At 45.4% G+C, this 20,782-nt stretch overlaps 1 protein-coding gene across 2 annotated transcripts in view; it reads left to right on the top strand.

Annotated features, from left to right (window-relative positions):
* Positions 1-20,782, top strand: part of RAB3GAP2 (RAB3 GTPase activating non-catalytic protein subunit 2) — a 54,846-nt gene that overhangs the window by 25,828 nt on the left and 8,236 nt on the right. Inside the window, exons 9-26 of one of the 2 annotated variants that reach the window (XM_075863358.1) lie at positions 2,232-2,330; positions 2,929-3,077; positions 3,161-3,240; positions 3,873-3,962; positions 5,302-5,441; positions 6,301-6,517; positions 7,767-7,910; positions 9,593-9,675; positions 11,031-11,095; positions 11,779-11,869; positions 12,835-12,962; positions 14,797-15,010; positions 16,042-16,139; positions 17,012-17,117; positions 17,637-17,797; positions 18,471-18,681; positions 18,767-18,949; positions 19,663-19,775. In XM_075863358.1, the coding sequence (XP_075719473.1) occupies positions 2,232-2,330; positions 2,929-3,077; positions 3,161-3,240; positions 3,873-3,962; positions 5,302-5,441; positions 6,301-6,517; positions 7,767-7,910; positions 9,593-9,675; positions 11,031-11,095; positions 11,779-11,869; positions 12,835-12,962; positions 14,797-15,010; positions 16,042-16,139; positions 17,012-17,117; positions 17,637-17,797; positions 18,471-18,681; positions 18,767-18,949; positions 19,663-19,775 (2,372 nt within the window). Of the gene's footprint in view, positions 1-2,231; positions 2,331-2,928; positions 3,078-3,160; positions 3,241-3,872; positions 3,963-5,301; positions 5,442-6,300; positions 6,518-7,766; positions 7,911-9,592; positions 9,676-11,030; positions 11,096-11,778; positions 11,870-12,834; positions 12,963-14,796; positions 15,011-16,041; positions 16,140-17,011; positions 17,118-17,636; positions 17,798-18,452; positions 18,682-18,766; positions 18,950-19,662; positions 19,776-20,782 lie in introns of both variants that reach the window. The other variant, XM_075863357.1, reaches the window with a different exon arrangement.

The following is a 20,782-nucleotide window of genomic DNA, read 5'->3' as shown; positions in this document are numbered from 1 at the left end:
TGCAGGTAAAATGCCCAGCCGGCTTAGATCATAGGATTGTCTAGACTGGATATCATTTCAGCTGCGAGAAGTTTTCAGCCCCTGGATTTTTTTCATTCACCTACAGCAAGCATAGATTTCATCATACTGTGGTTAAAGGGGGTTTTCCGGGAGTTTAAAAAAAAATAAAAATTATCCTAGTAGGAAATGTAATAAAATAAAAAGCGATGACACTCTCAGTTTTTTTTTTTTTAACTTCTCCTGCGGTAATGACGTCCCTTACAGCCACATGACCGCTGCAGCCAATCAGTGGTCTTGTGCCGTACATGCAAGCATCAATGCTGAGGCCTGTGATTGGCTGCATGGTCACGTGAATGTGCGGCACGCCATCGCTGCAGCAGAGTCAACAAAGTCCGGTGGGCACAAACCGAACCGGTGCGACTGGGGATTTTAAAAGGTGAGCAATATTTAGTCTTCAATGAAAACTCCTTTTAATTTACAGAGCAACAATAATACAACATGAAAGAGTTAAATGACAAACTCAGCTCTACTTCATCTCTATATATATCATTGTAATGTCTCCTGTACAATACCCCTCCTCTTCATGATATGAGTATGTTCTTAGATCTCTTCCTTCTTGCCTGTAATCCAGCGTCCATCCGTTTGTAGGAGCGTTACCATGGCGTCCATGTATCCGTGTGTGGGTGGAAGCTACTTCAGAACGTCTTGTTATTTAGTTGTATATTTTTTATTTAATTTTAGCCTTTTTTTTTCTTCCTTCTGAAATGTAGAGAGCCTGGTAAAAAATGCCCGAGATGATTATGATTGTGTATTAGTAGTTGTTGGAGCTCGTACAAGTAAGATTGGGCGATATCTGCGAGGATTGTGGCGTTTGCTAGTAGCGGATATATCACTGGGCTGTAACGCTCCACAATACACACGACTCCGCTGCATCGAGGCTTCTTTCCCAGGATACATTTTCTGATCATTTTATACATTGCAGTTGGAAATATATTATAAAACCCCGTTCATAGAAAACCTGTATCATTTTTTGTCTTCATTTGGCACATAACTTTAGTTGACATACCTTGGATTTCATGCATTTTTTTCATTTGCCTTTTAATATGCTGCCACTTGTAGTGAGACAACATTTAAAGAGTCCCTGTCACCAGATTATAAGTGCCCTGTCTGTACATGATGTGATCGGCGCTGTAATGTAGAGAACAACAGTGTTTTTTATTTAGAAAAACAATCATTTTTGACGGAGTTATGACCTATATTAGCTTTATGCTAATGAGTTTCTCAATGGACAACTGGGCGTGTTTTACTGTATGACCAAGTGGGCGTTGTACAGAGAAGTGTATGACGCTGACCAATCAGTGACCGATCAGCGTCATGCACTTCTCTCCATTCATTTACTTACTCTGCAGATAGCGATATAGCTATATCACTATGTGCAGCCACATAAACACTATAACATTACTGCAGTGTCCTGACAATGAATATACATTACCTCCAGCCAGTAGACTGTGCGACCAGGAGGCCGTGGAGGATGAGACCCACTTCCTGCTACACTGCTCCAAATACTCAGCACTTCTGGAGACTCTGATCTTTTCCCAAACTTCTGCTTCATGGAAGAGGAAGACAAACTATACATCTTGCTGGGGAAAGACGTAAACCTAGTGGGCATAGCGGCACAATATGTCACTGCATGCCATAGACTGAGTGGAACGCAAAGTGCCATGCACTTCTCTACCCCAGACCCTCGATGTGTCCCAATCACCCATCTTCTCGGTCCCTAATCTTGAATCTCCGGATTCCCACTTGCTTTGGCAATACTAATGTGTATTTGGTCCTGCCAGTAAAGCTTCATTGAATTGATGGAGCATGAGGGGGTGCAGGTTGGGACGGGTGGTCCATGATAGCGATGGTGTAGTACGGGGGTCAGCACTGATCTCCGGTGCTGTGGTAATCCTTCCTTGTCTTGGTGTAGTACGGGGGTCAGCAACCTTTGGCACTCCAGCTGTTGTGAAACTACATTTCCCAGCATGTCCTGACAACCTTTGTCTGGAATAATAAAGCTTTTATCTGTCAGGGCTTGCTGGGAGTTGTAGTTTTACAGCAGCTGGAGTGCCGAAGGTTGCTGACTCCCGGGATAGTAGTAGTGTGATACTAAAACCAATGATAAATGAGTCATACTTTTTTTTTTTTTCTATTTATGTTGCTTTTGGTTTTTACTTTTTCTTAACCAGCGGCTGCTTCTGGCAATGAAAACGTCCAACCTCCTCCTCTGGCGTACAAGAAGTGGGGCCTGCAGGACATTGACGCTATTGTTGATCATGTCAGCATTGGTGAGTAGATGAGCAGTGTAGATCTTCTAAGTGTTGCACATCGGCTCTTTCTCCTGTTCTTGCTAATAGTAAAGGGGTTTTTAAGGAATTTACATTTGCTAGCCTATAGGTCATCAATGTGTGGTCAGTCGGGGTCCAACCCCTGATCCCCCCCGCCCCCCTGTCAGAAGAAAGCGACGAGGCCCCTTCACTATTGTACCAGACACAGCAGCACTCCCGGACACACTGCCTATTACCTAGCTCCTCCGCTTATCCCAGGCTCAGACCCATTCTCTTGTAGGGGGCTCAGCTGGAGTATCAGGCCCCTGGAAGCGCTGCTGTGTCTGGTATAGCAGATAAGGGGCCCCTCCATTCTGCTGATGTCCCCGGGACCCCCACCGATTACACATTGGTGGCCTATCCCTACAACAATGTTATACATGAAATGTCTTGTCACAGTTTTGTATTCTCTTTTTTTGTATCATTGGGGGGGGGGGGGGGGCGCACCTCACCATGGGTACAGGACCGGAGAGAAAATAAGCAATTATTCCACAAGCTGTTTGCTTTATTTTGTGTGTAGATTTCTTTATACTTCTATATTTTCTTTCTTTGTTTCCAGGTGTCATGGCGCTCTCTCCGTTTGATCAGATGAAGACTGCCTCCGTTTTGGGAGGCTTTAACGCCGCCATAAAGAGCAGCCCTCCCACCATGTCTCAGTATATTACTGTGGGCTCTAACCCATTCACCGGCTTCTTTTTTGCCCTGGAGGTCAGTACTGCGCTGGTTCATAATTTAATGGACCACTTGTTTTGATCGTTTTCCTTCATAGTGTTACATGTCTATCCTTACAGGGCAGCACGCAACCGTTATTATCCCACGTGGCCCTCGCGGTTGCCAGTAAACTGACCTCTGCTCTCTTCAGTGCTGCCAGGTATGGTTCTTTATATTTTCCATATTATTTGTTTCGACAAGTTGATATTAAAAAAAAAAAATAAGAACAGAATGCCATCCTGTAAGGCTAATCTTGAAGGGTAACTAAACTTTTGACATGTCATAGTGACATGTCAGAAGTTTTGAAAAGTGGAGATCTGAGCACTGAGACCCCCACCGATCGCTAAAACGAAGCTGCAGAGCCGTTCGGTTGAGTGCTCTGCCGCGTCGTTCCTGATAGTCTCTCCTTGAAAAGCCGAGTGAGTGCTGTACAGACCCATAGATTCACATCTCACTCGGCTTTCCAAGGAAAGCTGATGGGAAATTAAGCTTCACAGGGCTCATCCAAGCACTCGCATATCAATAGCTAAAACTGATCGATGTGGGGTCTAAGTGCTCGGACATGTCACTTTTCAAACGTTTAGTTACCCAGAATAAAAACCAAATAAATATAAAAGATCGGAAACTTACCTAATCGGTAATAATAAGTAACGGTTACCTGCAGGAGCTCCAGATCAGTCGGCAGTGGAAGGTATAGTCTTGGGGTTACTATAGTGGACGCGTTGTCTTGTGTATTTTACATCATACAGTTGTATAATATGTGAATAATGTTCGTCTCTCTCTATATTGCAGTGGTTGGTTGGGCTGGAAAAGCAGACACGAGGAAGAACCACAGCAAAAGCAGAAACCAAAGGTTGAGCCTTCAACACCTCTGGCTGTCCGGTAACGTGACTTCATTACTGGTAGAAAGACCAGCGTCCTCTTCCAACTTTGCTTTAAGCCCCACGCATGCGGCCGTATTTTCATTTACTGTTTGTAACTACAGATCCTCTACTTATCCGCGTACGGAACGGTATCCACAAATACGGTCCGTAATGCATCCGTATATACGGATCCGCAAAAAGAAGAAAACCACAAATGATGTGCAAGATCTATAAACCTGGCGTCGCCTAGCAACGCTTCCGTAATTACGGACGGCTACGGGTGCGCACACGTAGCCGCTCGTAATTACGGAAGTGCCCATAGACTTCTATGGAAAGTCTGTGCCGTAATTACGGACAAGAATAGGACTTGTTCTATATTTTACGGAGCATTTCTATCTAACAGACACCCATCCGTAAAAATACGGAAAGGTATCCGTAGCCCATAGAAATGAATGGGTCCGTAATTACGGATGAAAAATCCAGTCGTGTGCATGGGGCCTTAATCTTGGTGACAGTATGGCTGGTGCTACACTGCAACTTTTACTGTGAGAGGCCCGGACACAAGTATTTTGGCAGGAACATTTCTATGTAAAACGTCTCCCAACAATATATTGTTCCACTGTCACTGCGGGTGTGGGGTGGGGGGGGGGGGGGGGACGACCCTGGCGAGCACTCATTTCCTCTCCAAAGAGACCGCTCTTTGCAGTGGCTCTTTTTTTTTTTTATAAATGAGTCCAGTGCTATTACTTACACTGTCTATTAGGACATGGGAATATAGGTTATTTAAAGCACACAACAACTTTAAGGCTCTGTTCACATTACATCAGAGCTCTACGTGGTGAGGATCTCCTGATGTTTACCTTCGAGGGCTGTGATGTATTCCACTGTATAGGAATATATATATATATATATATAAAGAGAGAAATACGTCACACAAAGGACCCCATTTTGTAAGCGTTCTACCCCACATTATATACATTTTTACCTTTTTTTTTATTTTTTTATTTTTTTTTTAAATGCCGTAGTCTACTATGCGGCAAAAAAATTTATTATGTCGACACACCAGCTAAAAAGAAATACTTTTTGCATACGCCAGGGGATTGGGGGCCTGTGGATTTGTTCGGCCAAGATCTCTTCCAGCACATGCGCTGCACGTAGAGCTCTGACATATTTTGAACAGAGTCCAAGATCACATGGGTTTCCGTGCATTTCATTGGGCTGCATGTGTCACATGATGCCCATCTTCACAACTCATTGCATGGATCTAGTCTTAAGATAACTGTAGTTTAAAAAAAAAATAATTAAATATTAGTCTATGTTTTAAGTATTCTGCTTACACCAAATCTTCCTGATTTCAGATTTGGCCTCCCGGATACCCGGCGTCACGGGGAGAGCATCAGTCTATCGCCCTGTAACACACTCGCCGCAGTGACTGACGACTTTGGGAGAGTGATTCTGCTGGATGTCGTGAGAGGAATTTCCATACGAATGTGGAAAGGTAATAATGCTGCTAAACCTACTGTAGAAACCCCTGCTGATAGTTACGATGTCTGTTTGTATTGTTTTAGGTGTAGGGTCAGCTACTGTGCGTCTATCCACATAGGACTGACCGATATAATACTTTATCTACACTGGCTCTTGTCACAGCAGAACTTACAATCTAATGTCCCCTCTGCCTTGTAACACACACATAGATCGTCATTACATATGAGGAAAGTTAAAGGGGTTGTCTCAAGACTGAAAGTTATTTCCTAACCGCAGGATAGGTGATAATCTGCTGATTGGTGGGGGTCTGACCACTGGGAGCCCCACCAATCACAAGAACAGGGGTCCCGTTTCTCCGAATGAATGGAGCACCGGGTCGTGCTTGCACCCTGCTGATCACGAGCACCGTGTCCCCGTTCCTCTGAATGAACCGGCTGCGCACTGCCGACCCATTCGTTCTCTACGGCGCTTCTGGAGATAGCCGAGTGCTGTACTTGGCTATCTCCGGCAGTCCCATAGACCGTGAATGAAGCGGCAGTGCGCAGCCTGCCACTCGGTACATTCAGAGGAACGGGGCCACGGTGCTCGTTCACTGTTATTGTGATCGGTGGGGGTCCCAGCGGTCGGACCTCCACCGATCAGTGTGTTCTCACCTATCCTGCGCTTAGGAAATAACTTTTAATCTTGAGACAACCCCTTTAACCCCACACTGCAGATATTGAGGTAATCCTAAAAATCCCACACAGCCATCTTGTTCGAATTGGACCCTATGATAAATGTCATTACTTTCCACTGGGCAGCTGGATTTCAGGTAATTGGTATGATGATGATGCTGTAGTATGTAACATTTTCCATATTGTTGTGTTTTCAAGGTTATCGGGACGCCCAGATTGGATGGATGCAGATAGTGGAGGACCTGCATGAGAGGGAAACTGAGAGAGGACATTTCTCTCCATTTGGGAGTACGCAGGGACCGTGCAGAGTCGCCCAGTTTCTGGTCATTTATGCCCCCAGACGGGGAATTTTGGAGGTGTGGAGCACTCAGCAAGGACCCCGCATTGGGGCTTTCAATGTGGGAAAACACTGCAGGTGAGGTCTAGTTGTGGTTTATATGTTATGGGGTGGATTTATTATTTTGTCAGACTTTTTTCTGGCTTTATTATTGGTTTTTTGTGTGCGTGTATTACTTAGGTTTAGTCACATTTCCAGACGAAAACTAAAAATGGATTTTTGTCCAGAAATAGACAGATCTCCAACTCCCCGACCCTACAATTCGGCTTGCCCCTGTGAGATGCGGGCTTCTTTCTGCTTTAGGAAGGTCATGACCCGATTACAGCTCAAACTGCCCCTATATAAAAAAAAAAAATTATCCTTTCCTAGTAAGGCTGGGGTCACCCCACATTTGGGCCATAGGTCTAACGTGTATATCTATGCCAACAAATGTAGACAAAGATATTCTGTCATGTCCCCATAGATTTCTTTGCTAGCAGGAATTATCTATTGGCTGGAATTTATTTTCCCTGCCTATTCCTAATCGTTCTTGAGATCATCAGTATCGGAGATCACTGGCAGCTGCTCGTCCCTTTTTCCTCCTTGGATATTAATAGGCGCTCGGCTGTTCCCATCACCCGCATAGAGTTTGTATGGAATAGCAGCATGAAAGCTGGATATCTCTCCTTACAAACTCCTTCTCACCGCGGTCTTATTAAAGGGGCCCCTGTACTAGTCATCGATGGGGCCCCCCGCAATCTACCATTTATCACCTATCCTGTCATGTTGCTCTCTGAGACTTGCAAATAGTCCCTATTTGTTACAGTTCTGGGACCCTCACCTACCTCCAGAACGAGGGTTACCCGACCCCTGTCCTGCCACCAATCGGTGAATGCTCGGCCGTTTCAGTAACGGCCAAAGAACAGAATGGAGAGTTGCGCACATGGACGGCCACCTCTCCGTTCTTTCGCCGTCTGAATGTGGTGGCTGGCTGCTGCCTCACCAGGCAGGACAGAGGTCGGTGGGTATGCCATAAGTGCGGTAATAGCCAGTTAATGCGCCCATAGACATGCAAGGCTGTTGGTGTGAATCCTCACCCCTCCATACAATCAGTGCTGCCGTCCCAAGAACTCCTTTAGACCGCTAGTGATGGTCACTGATCTTATCCACTTTCAGTTTCAAGCTTTGGGTTTCTTTCCTTTTGTTGGTGCAAATATTAAGATATATTACGAAAAACCTCACAAGATCTAAACGTGAGCAGCACAGCGTGGCATTAACCTGCACAGATTCTGCAATGAGAGGTCAGTCTGACCCTACAATTACTGATGGTTTCTTCTTCTTCTTTTAGATTGCTGTACCCTGGGTATAAGATCATGGGTTTAAATAATGTGACAAGCCAAGGCTGGCAGCCGCAGACATATCAGATCTGTTTGATAGACCCAGTATCCGGGAATGTGAGGACCGTCAATATCCCATTCCATCTGGCTCTCAGGTAAGTGGACCCGACTCCATGTAACTCGGTCATGAACCGTATGTCCTGTGAAAACGTATGTGGCATATCTTCTGCAAAACTCCACAGACCTGTTTAGATTCAAATTTTTGTTCCTAGGGGGCAGTATTGTAGTAACTAGTGTTAGTTTAGGTAAAGGGAAACTCCAGTTATGTCACCTAGGCAACTGGACTCCCGGCAGGGGGTGACGCTCAAATAATCCTGACTATTTTAATTTAATTTTTTTATTTCTTAGCCATTTAGTTTGTTTTAACTATTGATGCTAAAATCATTTGTGGCCGGAGTTGTGCTTTACATTTTCATGCCTTTGCTGTTGGACATTTAATAACATTGCTGATCTTGTAATGTGCTTGTGGTGTTAGGAATAAATCAGGACAGTGGGACTTTTTCCAGGACAAGGCATTATTAGGGCAGATGGCAGGGATAATAGTCATGTCTGGGACCGGGTTTCAGACGTTCAAATTCATTACAACAAGTTTCTGATAGAACTATATAGTGCGGCAATAGGGAGCAACGAAATCCAGAAACCCACCTGGTCTGAACCTGCCCGATCAGCTTTTAGGGTGCTGAACTCCCAGAATCCTGGATTTTTCCCCCGGAATAATCCTTAAAGGGGTTTTCCAGTAATAAAAAATTCATGTCATATCCTCTGGATAGGCCATCAATATCTGGTGTGGGTCCGGCACCCCCGCCGATCAGCTGTTTTGAAGTGGCCACGGCGCACGTGCAAGCGCTGCTTCTCCTTCATTCCTTATCTGCCCGCACTGTGAATCGCCGACACGCTTGAAGTGGTGGCTCAGGGTATTACAGCCGCCTTCTCCTATTCAAGTGAACAGACCGTAATACCAAGTGTGTTGGTGCTTCACAGTACGAGCAGTGACCGGTCTTATTCACAGGAGCGTGTCCGATTTGCATCTGCAAATAATGTGGTGTTTTTCACGCATATGACGGTCACTGTGGTTTCCGTTATTCTCGTCCGGGTTTCTCCTCTGCAGCATTTCCTGGTTTTACTTTTTCTCTGCATTTCTTTAGCAACTGATGTGTAAAAAAAACGGATAGAACACGGATGGCGTCTGTGTGGTGTTCATTTTTTCACACACTTATAGACTTCAATGGGCCAGTCTGATCCGCAGAAGCGGACCAGAATAGGACATGCAGTGAGTTGCACGCAATGGACTCACGCTCCCTGTAAAAACCTAATGTGTGAATAGCCCCATTACATTGCGCTAGTCAGTGTGCTGTCCGTTATTTAAATGGACAGCACACTGACAGCAACACGCTAATGTGAATAAGGCCTAATGAAGGGGATGCAGCGCTTGTAGAAGGGCAATGACCCCTTCTAAACAGCTGATTGGCAGGGGGTGCCGGGATCCAGACCCCCAACCGATCAGATATTGATGGCCTTTCCTGAAGAGACGCCATCCATTTATTATGATTAGGGAAAAAAAACGTTTTAACCTTGACTACTAGAATTTTTGTGCCAGGCCGCAATAGTCCAAAAGGTCCAACTGGATGTCAGACTATTGCAATCTCACCATAAGGTTTCTAACGATGTGTGTGTATATATATATATATATATATATATATATATATATATATATACACACATGTGTGTACATGATGAAACTATATACTGTATGAATATATTTTTTGTTTTGTTCAAGCGATAAGAAATGCGAAAGAGCAAAAGATATGCATCTAGTAAAGAAGCTCTCCACGCTGCTAAAAGCCAAAGCCCCAAATCACGGTAAATCAGGTTTTTTTTAATTCTACTTTCCTGTAAAACAATTACCCAAAACGGTGTGCAAGAAAAAGTGTATATGAAATGGAAGCCTAAGCGCAGCCGCACCGCTGCCAGCCGTCTCCAAACACAGAACGTGGGTCAGGGCACCGACTGACAGGTGGTGGTTTACTGATACAAAGACCAAGGCAGGACAATAAGTGAAACCATGGGCACCCAAAGCTCATTGATGTGTGGCAAGTGAAGGCTGGTCTGTCGGGTCTAAGGCTGGTCTGTCGGGTCTAAGGCTGGTCTGTCGGGTCTAAGGCTGGTCTGTCGGGTCTAAGGCTGGTCTGTCGGGTCTAAGGCTGGTCTGTCGGGTCTAAGGCTGGTCTGTCGGGTCTAAGGCTGGTCTGTCGGGTCTAAGGCTGGTCTGTCGGGTCTAAGGCTGGTCTGTCGGGTCTAAGGCTGGTCTGTCGGGTCTAAGGCTGGTCTGTCGGGTCTAAGGCTGGTCTGTCGGGTCTAAGGCTGGTCTGTCGGGTCTAAGGCTGGTCTGTCGGGTCTAAGGCTGGTCTGTCGGGTCTAAGGCTGGTCTGTCGGGTCTAAGGCTGGTCTGTCGGGTCTAAGGCTGGTCTGTCGGGTCTAAGGCTGGTCTGTCGGGTCTAAGGCTGGTCTGTCGGGTCTAAGGCTGGTCTGTCGGGTCTAAGGCTGGTCTGTCGGGTCTAAGGCTGGTCTGTCGGGTCTAAGGCTGGTCTGTCGGGTCTAAGGCTGGTCTGTCGGGTCTAAGGCTGGTCTGTCGGGTCTAAGGCTGGTCTGTCGGGTCTAAGGCTGGTCTGTCGGGTCTAAGGCTGGTCTGTCGGGTCTAAGGCTGGTCTGTCGGGTCTAAGGCTGGTCTGTCGGGTCTAAGGCTGGTCTGTCGGGTCTAAGGCTGGTCTGTCGGGTCTAAGGCTAGTCTGTCGGGTCTAAGCCCACAGAAGAGCTACTGAAGCACAAATGACTTAACAGCTGCTGCTGTCTATGATAGAAAGGTGTCCGGACACGCAGAGCATCGCATCTTGCTGTGTATGAAGTTGTGTAGCCGCAGAGCGCCCATGCTGACCACCGATGAAGGCGTCTACAATGGGCACGTGAGCATCAGAACTGGACCACGGAGCGATGGAAGATGACTTGGTCAGGATGCGTGAGCTTCACTTACCTGGGGAAGAGTTGGCACCAGGATGCATTATGGGAAGAGAAGTTGGTGGGGGCAGTGTGATGCTCTGCTGGTAAACCCTTGGTCCGGCCATTCGTGTGGACAGGATTTTGGACCCATTTAATGCTGATGGGTGAAGATTTGCATAATATAATTTTATATTCACTAATTTTATTATCTTCTATTGTAGAACGCTTGGAAGCAGAAGCAAAGGAGATTCTCTTAGATATTAAATATCCTGCCACTAAGAAACAGGTAGAGTCCTAGTTTTTCTGTTTTCTTTCAGGCTTTCTCATAAACAGATTGTACAGAATTAGAAAAACGTGGCTGCGATCTTCCTGAAACAGCGCCACACGTCCCTGGGTTGTGTCTATTATTGCCGCTCCGCTCCATGGAAGTCAATGGGTCTGACTTGCAATACCACACACAACCTGTGGACAGGCGTGGCACTGATTTTCGGAAGAAAGCAGCCATGTCTAATAAAACTGATTCACACATGAGCATATAAAGGTCATTCTGCAGACTGTTGATTTAGACCTAGAATTTTTGGGCCTGTCATTGCACAGATTCATATTAAACAATATGCCCATGCGAATGTCTCTCGATCGCATCGTAGGTCCCCAGGAGTAATTTTCTAGGGACTTCAAAAGTGGCCACCGTTTTGGGGCGCACAGAGTGGTTGTCACTGTTCTCTAACACACTCATCCTAAGACCTGCCCTGGAGAGAAGTGTGAATTTGCGCCCTGTAGCAGGACATGATGGTCCCTAATTATTCTCAAGGCGTCTTGTTAGTTTGTATTCGGGCTCGGATACGGTCTGTATTCATCTTCTCGTGCTCATACATAAGTAGAGATTTCAGGAGTTTTGTTGCTTTGCTTTTTAGCACTGGAAAGATTCATATAAAAAGAACGTATATTTAAGGTGTTGTCTCTCTTCAGGCCCTGGAAAGCCTCCTCGCCAGTACACGGGTTCCCCTCTCCTGTCTCACCAGCATCGCGCAGACCTTGCTGGACTCTCTGAGGAGTCAAGGTAACAGAGTAAAATTAGAAACGCGTTACGTTATTGAAGATGCACATTGATGTCCGTAATATTAACAACGGCTGGAAAAAGGTTCAACCTCCCACAGACCAACCTGTTTAGTTGCAGAGCAAGAAAAAACCTAAATATCCTTCCTGTCCCCACAAGAGCGCTCATATTACCTCTGAGTCGTTATAACGCTCACAAACCTTAATGGGTTGTACAAGATCAGAAAAACATGGCTGCTTTCTTTCAAAAACAGCGCCACACCTGTCCAAAGGCTTTGTGTGGTATTGCAACTCATTCACTTCAATAAAGCTGAGCTACAATATCAGACACGACCCATGGACAGGTGTGACACGTTTTTTTTTTATTTTATAACCTAGCCCTTTTTTAAAAAAAATACCCTCCCTATGGCATCCACTGATCTGAGCACCGCTGCATGTAAACATTGCGGGGCCACGCAGGTCCGTACATTCCCCCCCCACGCTGTATGTAAATTTTAAGGGACACTGGTACATTGCACATGTAGGGGGTCCCCGCTGCAGCCTTGTCTCATACTGACCGGTTGGGACACCCCCGCGGTGCAATGTAAGGCAGGATTTTTGGGAGCGGATATTGAATTTATGAATAGCATCTGCACTTTTATTGATAAGGCTGTGTTCACATCAGCGTTCGCTTTCCATTGATGGGTTCAGTCGGAGGAAACCATCAACGGAAACCATAGCTTCGCTTTGCATCACCATTAACTGTAGTCCACTGCGCTATTGATTCCGTCAACAAAACGGAACGGAGACAAATCGGAAGCATTACCATTGAAATCAATGGTAATTCCAACAAAGCTATGGTTTCAGTTTGCCTTTCCGTTCCTGGGTTCCTACGACCGAAAGCTCAGACGGCAACCATCAACAGAAAGTGAACGCTGGTGTGAACAGGCACTTATAGAGACGCCTCAAACAATTTATTTTTCCCTGCAGAGCTGGAGTACGTGGACGAGGGTTTACTTGGGTTTTGTGAGGACAAACTGAAACTTCTACATCTGTACGAATCTGTCCATAAAATCAACAGCGCTGCAATAGAAACAGACGCCTCCCCTTCTACCAAAGTAAGTATCTGTCCACGGGCCAAAAGGAAAAACGCACATACAGTTGTTTTTTTTGTTTTTATATAGTTTTTTTTATTAAGGGTTCAACAAGAGTGTACTGAAATAAAGGAGTATTCCAGCCACGATCATTTATAGGTAATGTTAGATCAGTGGAGGCCCAACCACTAACGGGTAAACTATCTCGGTCCACCCCGTACAAACACACGACCACGGTTCGGCTGTTTGTGTCATTTCCATAGAGTTTGATTGAAGCTGTTCCTCCTCACCGTGGTTGGGGATCACACTGGTGGTACGCCCACCAATGTTTGTGGCTGGAGTACCCCTATTAAGCACAGTTATAGATTGATGGATTCTGTGTTGTCCCTGAGTTATTTTCAGGGAGATCTCTCTAGTTTGTTTAGATTCCCTCCATATAGAAAAGATCGTACCAATAAGATGATCAGTTTCCTTTGAAATAAACCCCAGTGCGTGTATCTGAGATTAGCGCGAGGGAGAGAGTGACGACATTGGGTAAAGCACTGCAGAATATTTACGGAGGGCTGTCTCAATCTTTATTTATATATCGCCAACATATTCTCCTGCGTTTTACCATTAAATTGACAAATAATCCAAGCAAATGATCAATGAGACAAAAGGAGAAAGGACCTTGCCTATAAGAGCTGACAATCTAAATGGAATGGGAGGGGGGACACAACAGGTACAAGGTGTGAATTTTGTCTAGTGGACCAGCGCCTTGTAATGGCAAGAAGAAAATACATAAAGCAGCATGAACCCGTCACCCAGCCAGGATCTGAGCCAACACGGATATAAAGTCCAGAGTGATGTGACGGGTGTAGCAGAGTGATGTGACGGGTGTAGCAGAGTGATGTGACGGGTGTAGCAGAGTGATGTGACGGGTGTAGCAGAGTGATGTGACGGGTGTAGCAGAGTGATGTGACGGGTGTAGCAGAGTGATGTGACGGGTGTAGCAGAGTGATGTGACGGGTGTAGCAGAGTGATGTGACGGGTGTAGCAGAGTGATGTGACGGGTGTAGCAGAGTGATGTGACGGGTGTAGCAGAGTGATGTGACGGGTGTAGCAGAGTGATGTGACGGGTGTAGCAGAGTGATGTGACGGGTGTAGCAGAGTGATGTGACGGGTGTAGCAGAGTGATGTGACGAGTGTAGCAGAGTGATGTGACAATATTTGTGACCAGGACATGTTTTATATGGACCTTGGACTGTGGCTATATGGCAGAAGTCTCCTTGAAGAAATTAGTTTTCAGGGAACGATTAAAACTGGGATTTTAAGAAGCAAGTCTGATGGTCCAGGGCAGTGAGTTCCAGAGAATAGGTGCAGCACGGGAGACGTGAGGGGATGTAATAAGAAAGGATGAGAGTCGTAGGTCATTGGCTGAGCAAGGAGCATGAGTGGGTTGTCAAACCCGGATGAGAACAGCGTGTGCAGAGATTTATAGACCAGGAGGAGAATTGGATGTTATTCTGAAAGCTATAAATGACCTGTCATCTCCGGTATTAGGAAACTATCACACCAGATATGAGATCCCTCGGCCAGCGGCTTCCATTTGGTTGGTATCGTACAAACACTAGTGGAATGAAAAAAAAAAAAAACCGTGTTTTCCTTACTATCCACTCAGATACTTGCCATTGTTTTTTGACCTTGGAGAATGGCCACCGCAGTCTGATTAGTGGCCACCGCAGTCTGATTAGTGGCCACCGCAGTCTGATTAGTGGCCACCGCAGTCTGATTAGTGGCCACCGTTCATATTAGCACGAGTGTCTATGATGCTCACTGTGTATAGTCAGAATGACACAGGTCAGATTTCACCCTCCAGGAGCTGGCCCTGCTGCTGCGGCTGGAGGAGGACGAGATGAGAAGACTGCAGACTCTAATCCGGAGCTACAAGCCGGAGCACACGAGAACGGGCGTCCGCTTTGCTGACGATGAACCTGGAGCGCTGCCAGTCAAGGCGTTCCTGGAGTACTTGGAGTGTGAACAGGAGGCTATTAATTTGAAGAAGATAAGTGATGAGGAATATATTTCATTAGGTAAGTAGAGCGGCGGCAGCACCGCGCCGTATGTATCAAGACAGATGTATCGATACTCACTATAGGGAGCAAGAGCCGAGGTGCAGTTTCCTTATTTACTACCGAACGTTTGTGACCCTCACAGTTATTTAGAAGGGTCGAGAGGTACAAGTCCCCGGATTCATAGGGAACAGCGGCTATTGAGACCTAATGGTCCACATTTAGTATTCAGCTACGCCTGATTTATGGTGGAGTCAACCTGAAATATGACATTTGTCTTGTCGCAACAAAACAGAAAACCGAGAAGAAGAGAAAACACCGCCAAACTATAAACCCTGGAACCCCCGGGAGTAGCGGTTATCAGCGGGGGAAGCTCCTGCTGGCCATACATTGTCGTTTTGTAGACATTTAGTATTACATGCAGGACATTCAAGTGACCGGCTGACCATGTAATACATAAGAATAGGAGCAGCTCTGGCTCACAGAGAGGGGGGGGGGGGGGTCCCAAGCATGGGACCCCCCTCCATGACATCCATGTGCTGTAATAGAACATGTGGACAGGAGTTTTTGAGGCAACCCCTTTATATGAACAACTGTACCCCCAAGTGGTTCGTTTGGGAATTAGTAGAGGTCTGGACTTCCCCACTGGTGGTCTCGTTTATATTCCCAGCGCACGTTGACCCACCATTTCTTTTTCTCAGTAGCACGGCCTGAATAGCGTTTACATTTCACGGGTAAATGAAACCAACATGATTGATTTTTTTTGTGTATATTACACTGGTGTCTAGTGCAAAAAGGAGCCTTGTCTATATATCACAAGCTCGGTGTATACAGCACCGCACTATATATATATATGTACACACAATACTTTGGTTTACAAAAAAAAACAAGTTTGGAGACTAAGTATTCCATAAAATGCAGTTTACAAAGACTTGCAGAGCGCTCGCTGGTTATATATAGTTAAGTCTCACCCAGATCTGTAATCACCTTTATATTATTCAGTGTGAATGGCGGCTTCGCTTCGTGTTAATGATTCATTGTATTTCGCACAGGAAGCTTCTTTTTTTGGAAGTGTCTCCATGGTGAATGTTCCACGCAGGAGATGTGTGAGACCCTGGAGAAGGCCGGACTCAGCCCGCAGCTATTACTGGTAGGATATGTCCTAGTCACCGGGCTGTATCGCGGTATGATGCCCAATAGGCCGTGCTATGAGACTTGTATTCCGCACCCATCACCATTAAAACCATCAAATACATTTTTGCACGTTTGCTATATCCTAAGTGGGTCCTCTAGAAACAGATGTGACCCCCTAGGAGGGGATAAAGTTATATGGACACATCTTTAACAGATAATAGAACCAGTCTTTCCTTACTGGGACCTCCTCATATGCCATAGTCCAAGCCAAAATGTTTAAAAATGAATTAATATGAGCACACAAGGAGTTAAATACGTTACTAAACCAGAGAACGTTCTGTGCCACTTATAATCCCTTCTGTCAAAACTGCACCACCCCCCCACCTACAACTAGGGGGGCGCCTCGCAGTATGAGAAGCACTGCTCTAGAGCGCCACCACCAGGTGACCGTGGCATAACAAGTAATCACCAGCTGTAAGAGAGTCTTACAATGGTAAAGTTATGATCGAACACATATACAGGCAAGTCTCAATCTCTTGTATCTTTTCCTCTCCCCCTTATTCTCTCTACATACCTCCTTATTGTACTTTAGCGGGAAAAGTGGGTTCCCTCAACTGCAGGGTTCCCCTTTAAGTTTCTATACCCGCTGCCCTGGTAGTTATCACTGATATCTGGCGTCTTCAGAAGAGGGGTATGACATTGCGTAACTTGTAGAATTCATGAGATGCTGCTGCTTTCCATTCATCACTCGCTTTCTGGCTTGCCGGACTGTGATTTCGAGGTGTCTGGGCTTCCTTTCTCTCATTGGCACACACCGGGGGTACATCAAGTATGTCTCGCTATATAAATAAAATAAGTGGCGTCTTTACTATGTCTGTCTCCTCGCAGTCTCTACTTCTCAAAGTCTGGCTCTGGAAGGAGAAGGAGATCCTGGAAAACATGCAGTCCTTGTATTGTCTCCATAGCATGCTGTCTCTACTAAGCAACATGAAAGGTGGGTTCCGTGGGAGTGGGTGGGGGGCTAATCCTCTGTAGAATGGCGAAAAGGGGGGAGGCCTGGGACTTGTATAGTGTCAAAGCCGGTGCGGAAGTTTAGTCATTCATTTTAATAGGAGCATGAAATGTCCAGGATGGTTTCTCTTCATTGTCAGGGACATACGTGGGTGTTGGGGTCACTTCTATAGTATCAGCAGCGTGATCGGGGGGTCCTAAGAACCATTCTATAGTGCAAGTAATGTAACAGGTAAATTACAACCCCATGTAGTGCCATGACCAGTGACGGTGGGTGCCATGGAGGGAAACTGATCCTGAGAACTGTTAGGGAAGAGCGATTTCTGTATAACCAGAAGTATGAACGGTGGGTGCTGAGGACTTCTCTATCGTGTCAGGAACAAGGGAGAGGGGTACAAATATTCATCCATCTGTAGTGTGACAAACCGGAAACATGGCTGAAATCCTAATAGTCTGTATTTAGCTTTTTAGCATTGGAATAACCTTAATTTTTTCCGTTTAGTGGCCATAGACAAGACTTGGGATTTGCAGTCTGTGTCCCCCTGGTGGCAGCGGATGAGAACTGCATGTGTACAGTCGATCAGCAATGGCGCTGCTTTATTGTCAGCCCATGTTGGGCATTCCGTGGCTGCCAACATCACAAATGCACTGGCCGAGAAGAAGGTAAATGCACAGTTTCCAGTGTTTGGTATAAATTTGCGGTCTTAAAGATGTCAAGTCAGTAGGTTATAATTGACATTTTTGCCACTTTTGCTGGAATTTTACCCTTTGGGGGCTATTTAGGTCATTACTGTCCACGGCTAATATAATCCTCGTAGGAATATGCTATGCACAGTCACAAAGTTGTACTCTTTTTGTACCAAACCTGCTCGCATTAGGGGTATTGTGGATGCATTTAAAGGGAACCCTGTCATTGAATTTATGCTGCCCGCTTTGTGCTGCTGCTCGTGTCAATCTGTTTAATACTTTGCTTTTAGTTGTACTTTTCTCGACTATATTTTATTCCCCCCTCCTAAAGTATCAGTTACATTCACAATTCTGCTGGCTTCCTGTTAGCTCTCAGGCTGCCTCTTATTCCTGCATGGGGGAGCAACATAGGACACCTTTATATATAAGCACCAAAGCCCTACGTAGTAGAACATCGAATGGGTCACCATAAGACTAATCACCGCCATTATCTATGGTTGGGTACTGAGATATCTCTTTAGGTGTTTCGAGCATATATTGGTTTGGAGTCGGGAATTGAGTAGTGGTGGAAAGCGGTACTGCAGCAGTTGTGCTCTTGTTCCCACTGACCTGACATCAGATCTTCTCCTAGTTTCCAAAATCATTGCAGGAGGATGATGGCGAGTCCATGACCGACTCCTGGGAAGCCCTCTCCTTAGACACGGAGTACTGGAAGCTTTTATTGAAGCAGCTGGAAGACTGTCTCATCCTCCAGACTCTTCTGCACTGTAAGGGGTTAAAGAAGACGTCTAAAATCTCCTCCCTGCAGGCAGAGCCACTTGGAAAACACTCTGTTAAGAAGCTTCTGGAAGGAGGGAAAGGTGAACGGCACCAGCAATTTTATCTCTCGTTTCATTTGACCTTTTATTATATATAATCTTTACTCTGCGATGTTATTCTTTCCAGGTGGCATCGCGGACACCGTGGCCAAGTGGGTGTTTAAACAAGACATTTGCCCTGGGTTGTTGAAGCTTGCCCGGGAGAAGAGGGACTCTGAGGGACCCAGTGCACCGGAGCCAGGGGAGACCAGCATGGCTGTGGCCGTTCTGGAGACACCGCAATCAGAAGATGCCAAAGAGGAATGCCAAGGTGAACGAGGGCACGTGGGCACGCTCTGCACTCTACTGTGACCAAGGGGGAATAACTATTCATAAGGAATGAGTGAGGCGGGACCCCCATTGATCACGTCACAGGGAATCCCTGTGATGCTATCGCAGGAAATATGCCCGAACAGCTGCCTGAAAACTATCATATAGATCTATGCCAGTATATTGGAGTTTTAAAAAAATATATAAAAATTTAAAATCAGCCTATAATATAAAAAAAGTTAAATGAATAGAATAAGTCATGTTAAATGAAAAAAAGTCTTTCATTTTTTTTATTTTTTATTTTTTTTAAATATATGAATTTTATTGAAAATACATCACAAAAGATAATATACATATATTTTGTATCGTTCCGACCGGAATAACCTGAACAATAAATTTATAGCATCATTTATGATTATTATTGTAAGCTGTGAACGAATAAAAATAAACTACGGTAGAACTTCTTTTTTTTTTTTTTTTTCATTCTTGTCAAAATAAAAATTATAAATTTAAACGCTAACGAAAATGTACCAAAAAAACGACACCTAAATAAAGTACAACTCCTCCTACATAAAACAAAACCTCATACAGCCATGTCAAACAAAAAATATAAAACTTATGACCGCCGGGAGGCAAGAAGGAAAAATTAAACAAATGTCCCGGTCCTTTAAGGGGTTAATCTCATATATTGCTGTTTGTTGTGTCCCTTCTCAGTTATTGAGCTGCTGGGTTTGGTGTATCGGCATTTCCCGTGCAGCCTGGATCTGGACGTGCTGCTCGCTCACTGCTGCTGGGAGTACATGGTCCAGTGGAACAAAGATCCCGAGGTAAAAACTGCTCTTCTATGTCGTGATAAATATATAGAATGGAAGGCAGAGACCAGAATTACTGCGAGATCCCGACTGCTAGTCCTGCTCAGTGAATTATATATGTATATACACTAGTCCTGCTCAGTGAATTATATATATATATACACACTAGTCCTGCTCAGTGAATTATATATATATATACACACTAGTCCTGCTCAGTGAATTATATATATATATACACACTAGTCCTGCTCAGTGAATTAGAAGATCATCAAAAAGTTCATGGATTTCAGTAATTCAATACAAAAAGTGTCTCTCATATTCTATAGATTCATTACACACAGAGAGGGATCTATTTCCAGCATTTTTTTCTCTTTTAAGGTTGATGATTATGGGAACAGTTAATAATAATCCCAATTTAGTGTTTCAGAAAATGAGAATATTATAGAAGCCCAATTTCAAAAATGATTTTTAATACCAAAATGTTGGCCTCCTGGAAAGTCTGTCCAGTATCTGCCGTCAATACTTGGTCGGGGCTCCGACTCTGCATGAATTACTGCATCAATGCGGCGTGGCATGGAGGCGATCAGGCTGTGGCACTGCTGAGGTGGTATCAATGCGGCGTGGCATGGGGGCGATCAGCCTGTGGCACTGCTGAGGTGGTATCAATGCGGCGTGGCATGGGGGCGATCAGCCTGGGGCACTGCTGAGGTGTTGCCAATGCAGCGTGGCATGGAAGCAATCAGCCTGTGGCACTGCTGAGGTGGTATCAATGCGGCGTGGCATGGGGGCGATCAGCCTGTGGCACTGCTGAGGTATCAATGTGGTGTGGCATGGAGGCGATCTGCCTGTGGCACTGCTGAGGTGTTATAAATGCGGCGTGGCATGGGGGCGATCAGGCTGTGGCACTGCTGAGGTGGTATCAATGCGGCGTGGCATGGGGGCGATCAGCCTGTGGCACTGCTGAGGTGGTATCAATGCGGCGTGGCATGGGGGCGATCAGCCTGGGGCACTGCTGAGGTGTT

The sequence above is a fragment of the Rhinoderma darwinii genome, chromosome 4 (assembly GCF_050947455.1).
Source record: "Rhinoderma darwinii isolate aRhiDar2 chromosome 4, aRhiDar2.hap1, whole genome shotgun sequence".
Classification (NCBI taxonomy): domain Eukaryota; kingdom Metazoa; phylum Chordata; class Amphibia; order Anura; family Rhinodermatidae; genus Rhinoderma; species Rhinoderma darwinii.
Note: the sequence above shows the minus strand (reverse complement) of the source record. Positions and strands in the feature narration are given on the sequence as shown.